The following is a 12,407-nucleotide window of genomic DNA, read 5'->3' as shown; positions in this document are numbered from 1 at the left end:
TGGCCTGGGGTTAATGTAAGGAAAATAGTTCTAAAGCATGTATTTTGAATCTGACAACAGATTTTGTTGTTGGCAAACACTACCAGGCGGTTATTGAACAAATATATCTCTCGTGAACAGAGTAACTTGGAATAGCAATGAAAATACCCAAAATATAGATTTATAAAGGAAAGCACTACAATTCAAACAGCAAGTTTCACACGAGAACCACATCAATTGACATAAAAATTATGTGAACCACGAAATCCAAGGTCCGGATGTACTAAAATTTGGAATAACAATTTCCTAATCATGATTCTCTCAGAATCGCAACTAGGAATTCAGTGTTCCTAAAGTATAAAACACTTTTGAGTTTAACTAGAGCTTCCTAGCAGATCACAAATAGACCTCCTCATGCATATTAATGAGGTGGGTCGCAATTTGTGACTCATTAGGAATCACAGCCATCACAGAGATGGAGGCCTGCTGAGCTCAGCAGACCACCATATCTGAGTCTGCATTTTAATAAAGAAATGTTTTTTTTTTTTTTTTAAATGTAGCCAGTTTTCCTTAAAGGAAAACATGATGCATTTAAAAAGAAAAAATGAAACTTTGACTGGAATTCAGTCGTAAAACAGTAATACATACCAAGTTACAGTATTGCATTTTGCACATTAGAAAAGGCATTTTTCCGGGTCGCAAGTGACCCGATTCTGCAAATCTGGCTTTCTAGATCACAAAAATACTCTGTACATCTGGGCCCAAGTGCCCACGTATAAACTGATGCTAAAGGAGGCAGGACAAAGCAAGATAAGCACTTTTCCAATGGTTCCTCTGCACTCTGAAACAGTCCATCATTTTAGAATGATTCTTTCAATTACAGAGGCAACACAAAGATGTACAAAGTAACAGTTTTGCAAATTCCAATCAATTAGATATTTTGTTGCATCAGTTTCTTTACTCTTCTTAGCAAACAGGAGCGCAACCAACACGTTTCTCCCAAATCCAAAATATCTAAAACACAGCAATGCAAGTGTATACGCAGGAAGTAGTTTTCCAACTGACCAACAAAAAGCACTTCGAGCAAGAGAAATTCACATAGTATCCAAGCTTGAATTATTCCAGAAGAACTAAAAATTAAGTACATAGGTATCTACTTTGTCAGTTCAGTTGAGTGAGTGCCCAGCAGGCTTCACGGTACACTCTGATGACCGACACTCTAGCCGAACACGAATGACATCAAAGATCCTGATTTCAATACTCACTCAATAGATAATTAAAGCTTGGTTACTATACTGATTTCTATTGCTTGAAGTGCGTTTCGATGGTCAAATTGGAAGACTACTTCCTTTGTATGCACGGGCATTGCTGTGTTTTGGACATTTTGGACTTGGATCGTTCAAATGTGTCATGTCATAATGAAGCTTTGATTTGGGTGAAGCTCATTGGCTGCGCTCCTATTTGCAAAGAAGAAACTCATCAACATAAAATCTCAGTGAGTGGAATTTGTGAATCTGTTTCTTTGTACGTCTTTGTGTTGCCTCTCTAAATAAAGAATTGTCCCAAACTGGGGTTTCTGGGTGGCTAAGTCACAGAGGTAGGTGGCAGATTTGGATGCTTGTTGGGACTCAAAGGCAGTATTTTGGTAATTAACTACCCCCATTTTTCTAAATCATTTTAGAAGTAACTTTGGAACTATATACACACTCAGTCATATATTAGAACTATTCATATTACTGACAAAGTAAAAAAAACTAGGGTGACATATGATGCAAATATCAAAAGAAGGAGTGAATATTTCACTGAAAAACATCACGGAGGTTTATCTGCACCAGGTGTTCTATTCCCTATAAATAATGCACTTCTAGTGAACAGAATTTGATTCACGGATGAAAGAAATAATTTCCATTGGTGCCCTTGATTTATAAACTGTAACATTTATATTCGAGTAAGAGAACATGTTACCCCCAACACTTCGAAAGGACTAAAATTGAGAAGCAGCATTTCAAATGCTTTTAGCAAGATCATAAGTATTCCAGGTACAGTAGTGCTGCAACCTGTTGCAGAGTAGACACAAATGGGATATTAACCAAGTAGCAATGAACATACATTGCCCTGGCCTTCTGAAACCCCCTGGCTGTCCGAAATAATCAAAAATGAAATTAAGTCATTTCTAATTCAAGAGATTTCCCTGTTTTTACATTTCTTTTAAAGTCTAATTATTGTGTGAGCAATTACCTGCATATCAGTTCCTGTAGTAAGGGAGGCAAAAAGGACTAATGCATTACAATCAAACTGCAGTCACTAAACAAATGGGGCGCAATATTCAAAGATATGTAAATATGTGCATTACGGAAAATGTGAATAGATTTATGCATGACAATGCAATGGAGTATCTACACAATTACATGAACACTAGATTGACAGATGTACATCCAAGCCACATCCTAAAAAGAGAATTGTTGGTTTTTCAGACGGGTGAAAATTCAGAGCACTGAAGCACACCTGGCAGGAATGTGCAAAGGAAAATATTTTCTTTGAATTTCTTTTTTATTCTTAACAAGGTAAATATTTTTACTGTTGAAAAACTTCTTTCCACCAAACTCCATTAAGGGCTTTCCTGCTTCAGAGTGGAAATGGACCTACAAAACACTTGTGACTGCTGACAGACTTGGAATATTTTGTGTTTTTATGTTTTTTTCTGCCTAATGGGCCACGATCACATCTAGTCAGAGATTAATACAAACATACAACCAGCAATCTGTCAAACTGCTGGTGGGAGTTACTCGCACCGCCATGCGGATATACCCACTGCCCTGAATCAGTGACTCAAAGTCAGAGAATTTCCACTGTGTTTTTTTTAAACAGTGAAGTAAATGTGTTCAAAACTTAGTGAATTTGTTTATAATCTTGACCATTTTGGGAAGATATGTCTCAAAGGCACATAGCCTACCATCTAAAGGTATTGAAAGCAGTAATTGCAACACAGCACAAAGCAGTACTGCTAAGACGGTGACCAGAAGTAACAATGCCAGCATTAGTAACATATAACTAAACAATCAAAGTGCCACATTAGAAGCATGCTTCCTGTTCCATGCCTTCACATTGACATTCACTTCTTCCACACTACAGTACTAGGATATTATGGGGTCTTGAAAGATGTGCAAACACTTACTTGCGATGCTTAGGTAGATGAATGGACTGGTTTTGTTTTCCCCGTTCTTTTCATTGACTGCCTGCACATAGTAGCGTCCCGCGTCTGAGGCGACCGAAGCAAGGACCACTAGCTGATTCTCCAAAGTTATAGCTCTGTTAAGAGAATGAAGAAATCAATTACATTGAGCCAACATGATGCCTTAATTTCAAATGTTATCTTTATCTTTAAACGACTCTGAAAGCTTATTTCTTTAACAGAAGTTCATTTGCTCAGACTTTTTAATAGGAGTCCATATGCAAGATGCATTTGGGATCTTGTGATATGATATTTATGTTCTTGCTAGAATAATTCTCAACAATTCCACAGCTGAAATGTGCTGCCCAATTGAATTAACTGGATTACAAAAGGTGCTCGTGGCCATTTGTTCTGTTTTTTCAATTCACTCAGACTAATAAATCACTAAAGTGTAAAGGTGCAGGCTGTCTAAACAAATTGAAAGGCGACAAAATAGGACATCAATTTACCACTTAAGCATCATCAATAACAAGCAGATTTCAGACTAAGTGCATAGTCCAGTCTTTGTTAAATGCTTTGCCAATGTCCCTTCCAAAACAGGACTTATAGCTCCCTCCTCCAAGCTATGATCAAAATGTTGCTACAGAGCGATTAAAAGAACCATCCGAGAGAACTATAATGTGTATTTCATGTCCATGATTGTGTGGCTATTCAATACTATTGCACAATCCATGTATTGCTGAACCCCATAGTTGTCATCAAAGCTCTATGTTTTTGGCTATTTTGTACTTATTTGTCAGAAAACACACTTCGCATCATTACTGTATAAAGCAGAGGTTCATAATCTGTGGACTGGGGTCTGCGACACCTACTCTGAGGGTCGAAAACTAAATAATATTAACTGACTAATAAAGTACCTATAATTAAAGAAGCAAATTGAAATCTGAAAACATGTAAAAATTCTGTAAATATGAAATTGGAGGCTAACATTTAAGTTGGTATTTTCTCAGGGTGATTCGGGGAGACGTGCAAGTGCATCAAACTGAAAATAATATGGGCGACGGGCAGCCTCAATTGAACTTAACAAATGTCCAACCTTCTCATTTAATTTAAATTTTATTTTTTATATTTGTTTGTGAATTAAATAAAATATTACATTTTTTATGCATTTGTTTTATAAATGTTTGTTTCTGTACTTTTCAGTTTTTTTTGCGCTTTAAATCATGGAAACTGCTTAGGCCAGGGTCCCCAGTTTCCAGTAATGACTCAGTGGGGGTCCTCGATTGATTTAGTGGGGAACCCAGTCTTTGGTAATGATTACGTTGGGGGTCCACAGAAGTTAAAAGGTTAAGAGCCATTGGTCTAAAGTATATTCTAGCAGCTTGGTCTTAGTGGTCACAATAGAAAGTACAACTTAGGTTCTGCTTCTGATGAAGGGGTGCCCCCTAATGATTTTAGGAGGACATAGCAGGTTGAGATATATGGGGTGATTTTTCCACTTGTCAGCAACTTCAGTGAGTGAACGCTGACTACTGTATAACTAGTTGTACCCAGTGTTACTGCTCCCTCTGCTTATTGACGTCGCAAGGAATATATCTAGATGTCAACAATTATTTCTAGAGTTCAATGGAGGAAAAATAAATTTCAGAATACATTTTAATGACTGCGTTACAAAGGCTGCTGCCCATCCTAACCTTTTGACATTCTATTCTAATGGCACAGGCATTCAGAGCATTTTGCTAATAGAAGTGCAGGAGGCAGGGGGGACCCAGGGTTAATAATTGCTGAGGCAACTATTGAGTCACACATGAGAATAAAATAGTTAAGAAGGAATGGTACTGGCGCAGTTTCGCATGATACAAGTTTACTTAATCGCAGCTATTTAATAAGAGCCTATCCATCGGTCACTGCTGAAAGTGCTGGAGGAAATCAGAAAATGTCAGTGCATAATGCACGTTTTATTAATCAAATACCCTTTGAACTGGGAAATTACACAAACTGCAAGTGTCTTTATAAACTACATTCTTGCAGAGCACTCGCCATTAACATTTTGTCTAATATTTAATAGTGTCGGGCATTTATGATTCTTAAATATATCTTCATGCAACACATTCCTATTCAGCTATTTAGTGTCACAAAGGAAATTCAATTATATATTTGCAGTTATACATTTTTAATAGAGGCAAATAACGCGTTGTACATGCTTGGCTTGCTAGTTATTTCTGGAATTTTCCTTTTATTTGGATCAAATGAGAGATCATTTCCCTTCGGCAATCTCTATTTTCACAGTCAGAAACCCGTGAATGCGCCCGCATGCACATATGCGCATGCGCACTCGCTCTGCCCTCTGTAAAGACCACAGGCGCCGCTGGTAAGAGCACAGCGGTTTATTGAACCGTACGTCAGAACACTTCCCTCAGAATACCCACGCCCGCCTCAGCTCCCCAATGTTCCAAGAACAGCACACGAGGGTCCACACGCACAGACACACGAGAGAAAGAGGAGGAAAGGATAGCCGACAAGGTAAATAAACACACTGACGCCTAAACGCACTGTAATAAAAATTAAATCGGCAATATTACATCTCTTCCCTCCTTCGAAGAAGCTAGTGCCTGACAATCTTTAAATTCAGTTGGCATGCCAACGTTTCGTGAAGATCTCTGTAGTGGCAAATATGAAGGATGCGAGGCAGCAGCGTTGCGTTTAAATATCCTTTATTATCTTGCCACAAGCAATAAGGCCCACGAGGACCGGCGAGCGCGCAACAGCCGCGCTTCTTCGCGCCCCGCTCTGTTGTCCGTCGCCCCGCCCCCTGACGTCACGACCGTCCTCGGCCGCGACGTCATGAGGCAACCAAACATAGAAGAAGGACCAAACTCTGTCCCTCCCGGTCTCGTACGTTAACTCACGTACGACATCTCCCCTTTTAACAGAACAAGAGAACTTAAGGAACTTCATCTCATAACAAAATCTTCGAACCTCTTGGGAGCTCGGATATGCCTCGTTGGCCTGCTCGGAGTAACATACTGGGGTGAACTCACCCTGACGGCGCACGCATGCTCTCGGCCTGAACCCATTACGTTGTGATTGTCGCTCTCCGCAGGTTCGGGCCTGCTACCATTCTGTCCTTCGGCATCCATCAAGCCGCGCCATGCTTTCTCACACCGTTCTGCACTTCCATGTCCGATTCGCCCTCGCATGGGAGGCGTATTCGCACACTCCTCGTCATCAGTGACTATATCCCTGGCTTCGTGACTTTGCCACTCATCTACATCGTCCGTGCTCTCGGCCCCATACACACGACTACCTCTCATGATGATTTCCTCTTGACCAGCCTTGAGCCTGACGATGTCGTCCTTGCTTCGCCACCCCCCTCCTTCCAGACAGACTGCCCCTCTTGTCACTCCTTGCACACGTAAAGGGGTTTGGAACACAGACTCCCCTTTCATCACCTTGTTAGGTTTCTTCACCAATACCCAATCCCCCTGCGCTATATTTTTAGTTTTGGCTCTGTTCACACTGTCAGCATACCGCTTGTTGCTTTCCTGTTTAGCCATTATTCTTGCTTTGACTCTCAAACTCTCATCAGATACCGCCTCAATTTCCTCCCTCATGTCATACCACTTATTGAATTTGGGGGTAAGCTCACTCATGCATCTTCTCCCTCTCATCAGGTAGAACGGGGTGTGTCCAGTAACTTCACTGGGCGTGTTATGAAAAGTGTGCACCTTGTCCGCCAAAAACGCTTTCACATCCATGTTGGAGGCGACTGCCTGTTGCACGCCCTCTTTGAGGAACCTATTCATCCGCTCAACCTGCCCATTGCTCTTCGGGCTGTATAGCGGGGTCTTCTCCTGCTTAATCCCTAACCTGGACAGAAAATCCGTCATCTGCCTGGACACTAACTGGGTGCCATTGTCAGACACCATGATCTTCGGCTGCCCCTCGATCGCGAAAATTTTCGTCAATGCCTTGATCACTCGTTCAGTTGTAACTTCCCTGACGAAACTGTAGTGAATCCATTTGGAGAAGTAATCCGTGAGGATGATGAGATGTCTACAATCGTCTGGTAGCAGGGTAAATGGACCCGCAAAATCAATGGCAATCTTGTTCCATGGGCCAGCAGGAATGTCCACCAGTTGCAGCTCCCCTTTTGCCGTCTTCCAGTGCTTGTCGGCCCTTAAGCACGGTCAGCACCGATCAATGAATCTGCTGACGTCGCTGCACATCCCTGGCCACCAGTAGTACTGCTTGAGGAGATTCTTTGTAGCAGTACTGCCCGGGTGGCCCTTATGGGCAATCCTGATTAGCTTGTCTCTCAAACTTTCCGGAGGTACAAACAGCTCGTGTCTCTTCACAAAGCCGCCCTCGATGGTGAGTTCAGAACTAATCTGTTGGAAACTCCTGAGTGCCCCGTGCAAGTTCCGAACCGGGGGCCAATGAGCCTTCATGTGGTCCATCACCCTCCGAATAGTCATGTCCTTCTCCTGAGCCGTCAACCATTCTTTCTCTGATATGGATCCCTCGCACATGGCTGTTGCGTCAACCATCGCCACCACGCATTCTGTGTCATTCAGGGAATCATCCTCCTCATCCGTGACCGGTATGCGCGATAGGCAATCCGCCCTGCAGTTGAGGCCACCCTTGATGTGTCTGATGGTGAAGTGATATTCTTGCAACTTGGACAGTAGACGTAGGAGCCTCGAGCTGGCTTTGCCATTGCCACGTCCTTCACCATCCATCATGTATATCAAGGGTTTGTGGTCGGTGACCAGTTCGAACTCCCTGCCCCACAGATAGTTCCTCAGTTTCTCCACGGCCCAGACGCACGCGAGCGTCTCCCGCTCGATGGTGCTGTAGTGCTTCTCTGCTTCGTTCAATGACCGGGATATGAATGCGACTGTGTTCTCCTTCTTCCCTTGGAATTGGCAAAACACTGCGCCGATACCCTTGGCACTAGCGTCAACCGTGATTACGTTCCGGAGGTCCTTGTTGTACGGCTGTAATACTGGAGCCGCGGCGATTGCCTGCTTGACGGATTCAAAGGCAGCGCTTTGTTCCTGCGTCCATGTGTATTTTTCGTTTTTCCGTAGCAGTTTCCTTAGAGGCTCCACGGTGGTTGCGTATCCTTGCATGAACTTGGAATAGTATTCACTGAGTCCCAGGAACGATCGCAAGGCGTCTTTGTCTCCTGGGCAAGGGGCATCTCGTATGGCCCTCACTAAATCATCTTTAGGCGCAATGCCATTTGGGGTAAGCACATGCCCTAAGTATTCTATCTTCCTTTCCATGAACTTGCACTTGTCTTTGGAGACCGTCATCCCCCTTTTTTTTAGCACCTCCAGCACTCTGCCTAGCAGTTCCAGGTGCCCCTTCTCTTCTTCCGTGTGTATCAGAATGTCGTCCTGGAAGGCTTCAACTCCTTTCATATCGCAGAAGAGGAGGTCCATTAGCTTTTGGAAGACGCCCGAGGCCGATGCAAGGCCGAACGGGAGACGGACGTATCTGTATGCTCCAAACGGGGTAATAAAGGTGGTCAATTCCTTGGAATCCTTCGTGAGACATACCTGGTGGTATGCGGGCTTCAGGTCTATCAGGGTGAAAAACCTCGATCCTGATGTGGAAGATAATATCTCCTGAATGTTGGGCAGGGGATGGCAGTTCACCAGGATATTTCTGTTCAAGGATCGCAGGTCTACACACAACCGAATGTCCCCTGTCCTCTTCTTCTTGGACACCACGATTGCGGACACCCACTCTGATGCATCTGCTTCCTCTATTACTCCTTCCATTTTCAGCTTATCCAGAACAGCCTTCAGCTCCCCCCTTACAGAAAGAGGAATCGTTCTGACCTTGTGCTTAATTGGTAGGGCACCCTCTTTCAACCGTATGGCATGCACAAATCCTCTTACACACCCTACCTTGTTTTCAAAAACGGAATCAAATTCTTTGAGGACCTCAGCTAATCCTTCATGCAAATCATCAGGCTGCACGTAATTGACCCAATCATCTCTCAGAACTATGGGATCTTCTGCCCCGGGGACTAGCATCACACCCAGCTTCGCCAGGTCCTTCCACCCCACAAGGCTCCTCCCTTTTTCAGCCACATATATCTTTGTTCTCACTGTGCGCCCTCGAAAGGTGAGGGAGTCCCAGAAGTACCCCTTCATCACTATGTCATATTCCCCCGAGGCCTTTGGATTCACATCCGTCTCATGCAGTCGTACATCTTGCCATTTCGAATCAAATGTCCTATCAGAGATCAGGGTAAGAGGGGAACCAGAATCAGCCGTAAATGGCAATTCTACCGCACCAATCATGACGGAGCCAATAGGCCCCTTCACTCTTCCGTCCTCATCATCAATGGACAACACAATGTCCGCATCCGCATCCGTACCACTCTCGCTCACCGAGCTCACTTTCATGCCCGTACTGTATTTCTTGGCTTTACACACTGCCGCAAAGTGGCCCATCTTCCTGCATTTAGAACAGCTTTTGTGCAAGGCAGGGCAGGCCCTGCTGTCCGCTAAGTGATCCCTTGACCCACACCTAAAGCAAACGAGCGGCCTCCTGCCTCCCCCTCTATCGCTCGCCGCCCTGTCTGGAGTCTTGGGCGCATGTTTATGCCTGTCCTGCACATAGAACACATTTGAAGCCTGACTAGTGCTCGCCAGTTCCTTAGAAGACACCATGGAGCGTTCCACTGCCTTTGCAATGGCCATCACTTCCTTCAGTGAAGGGTTCCTGCATGAAAGCAAACGTTCCTGCACTTTCTTCGAATGGCAGTAGAACACCACCTGATCTCTAATGTACATATCAGTCATCTCCGCAAATTCGCAATCTTGGGCCAAAACTCGTAGACACGCAATATACTCTTCGATAGTCTCTCCTTCCTCCTGTTTCCGCAGTGCGAATTTATGGCGCCCCACCATGATGTTACACTCCTCCGCATACTGCAGCTCAAGTCGCATAACGGCCTCCTGGTATTCATTCAGTGGAGCTGTAGCCCCAGGAGGATTCACATAAACCGGCAAGCTATCGAAAACCTCCTGGCCAGCCTTCCCCAACAGTCCGAATAACAGCGACTTTTTCCGCTCGGGGCTATACCCCTTACCATCAATGGAGACGATATAGTTCTCAAATGCGCGCAGCCATCCCTTCCATTTCATGCACGGCTTACCAGGAGAGTCCAGGAAGAGAGGAGGCACGCAGATATGACCGGTCTGCGACATGGCCGGAAAGCGGGCACCACACCCGGAGAGACTACGTGATACAGGTGCAGCAGCAACTATGGAAGGCTCCTGGGTAGCGCGGAAGGATACCCCAGCACACTGGATAGCCGGGGACCACCTGTACACTGGCCACTTCAAATAAGGTGTACACCCGAGGACAGGAAACCCGGGACACGGGCCTACTGCCTGGTACTCGCGTGGTAGAAGTCGTCAAAAATCAACCGTATGGAGCTCCCGGCATCAGCTCACCATAGGTATTGCATGTGGTCATCGGTGAAGAGATATCAGCGCGCCTCACTGGCATCAAGAGACATCAGGTATGGTGGGCTACACTCGTGGGCCTTGTTAGAAGCTGTGACCCTCGTCGCCATTTGTAGTGGCAAATATGAAGGATGCGAGGCAGCAGCGTTGCGTTTAAATATCCTTTATTATCTTGCCACAAGCAATAAGGCCCACGAGGACCGGCGAGCGCGCAACAGCCGCGCTTCTTCGCGCCCCGCTCTGTTGTCCGTCGCCCCGCCCCCTGACGTCACGACCGTCCTCGGCTGCGACGTCATGAGGCAACCAAACATAGAAGAAGGACCAAACTCTGTCCCTCCCGGTCTCGTACGTTAACTCACGTACGACAATCTCCCATTAAACCTATTCTGAGTGTCAAAATGAACCTCCCATTGAAACGCAATATGATCTTGGGGTGGAGATTTGTTGGATGGTGGTATTTCTGGCATCTCCGGAGTTAAACATGCATCACTATCACTCACTCCACGTCGTAGACTGATCACTACTGGTATTAAGATGGAAGGGCATGGGACTTCTTGGAAGTAGCTACCTGTAGAGTACGTGAAACAGTCCAACAGCCACCATTTTCCAACCTGGTAGCTGTTCCTGATGTTTTAACTACCAGCATGGGCCAGCAAAATGTTTCACCTCCCATTTCGGCATATGGACGTCTGATCCTCATATCACCAACACTTATGTCATTCTTGACAACAGCTTTTCTTTACCCACAATGCTGCTTCACTTTGGACTGTTTTCTCACTACCTTCCTTTGCAAAACCTCTCCTTTACCGGAAAAAACATAATTAACAAATCTTCGTTTTCTTTTTGAACCAATGTTGTAGTTTCGTCAAAGGAGCTTCACCTTTTAACAATTCATACACCGTCGCACCAATCACACTTAGTAGTGCGGCATGCCCAAAGGCATGTTCTTAATGCAGAGAAATTGCCCTTTAATGCCAACTGTATAGTTTCCTTAATAAGATGATTGGCACGTTCAAGTTGCCCAATGCATGGGGGTAATATAAGGATGCTCTGCAATGTCTAATGCCTACATATTTAACAAATGCAGACAATTTTAGTAGATACAAATTGTGACCACTGTCACTCACAATGGGCCTTGGGAATCCTTCTATGGAAAATATTTATTTCAAGAATTCTAACACACTTCTTATTGTGGGGCAGTTCATACATTTAGGATCAACCTATTTGCTATAACAGTTGATCAAGACAACAGCATATCTCATATCAGCGGGCAGTTTATTCATGGGTCCTCTTAGGACAATCCTTACCTTCCACCTTGGCACATTGGGTAGTGGGACATGTGTTAGGAGAGATGACTGTGCAAAGTTTTGTCAGCGTCCTTGCACAAATTTAAATCCTCGCATAGACTGCTGGCAAACTATCTTGCAGCCTCAAGTTGAGAACCGTAGGATGGCATTCTCTTTCACACGTTTCTCAAGTGTAAGATAGGCCAGTAATGTCTGGCCATTGTGTGTCAAAGAGAAGTGGCTTCTGCCACTGGACCAACAATTACTTATTGACAGAAGTGTGGCGGAAATTAATCTGCATTCCACAGCACACTTGCCTGCCACCCTGAAGCCTAAGGATGCAAGGTACCATTGCACAACAAAGTACAGAAATGTGATAACTGTCACACATTATTCATCTCACCACATACCTGCCTGCACAACGTAGACCAGAAAGCGGATGCTGTTGTTTCATCAGTCTCTCTAGTTAGCTAAGGC

The 12,407-nt window shown here is 44.4% G+C and overlaps 1 protein-coding gene across 1 annotated transcript in view; it reads right to left on the bottom strand.

Moving 5' to 3' along the window:
• SDK1 (sidekick cell adhesion molecule 1) overlaps window positions 1-12,407 on the bottom strand; it is a 2,061,301-nt gene that overhangs the window by 1,153,129 nt on the left and 895,765 nt on the right. Inside the window, exon 5 of the mRNA XM_069209963.1 lies at window positions 3,155-3,288. Within this exon, the coding sequence (XP_069066064.1) occupies window positions 3,155-3,288 (134 nt within the window). The remainder of the gene's footprint in view (window positions 1-3,154; window positions 3,289-12,407) is intronic.

Source organism: Pleurodeles waltl, chromosome 10, assembly GCF_031143425.1.
Source record: "Pleurodeles waltl isolate 20211129_DDA chromosome 10, aPleWal1.hap1.20221129, whole genome shotgun sequence".
NCBI classification, from domain to species: domain Eukaryota; kingdom Metazoa; phylum Chordata; class Amphibia; order Caudata; family Salamandridae; genus Pleurodeles; species Pleurodeles waltl.
The sequence above is the reverse complement of the archived record's forward strand: the minus strand, read 5'-3'. Positions and strand labels throughout refer to the sequence as shown.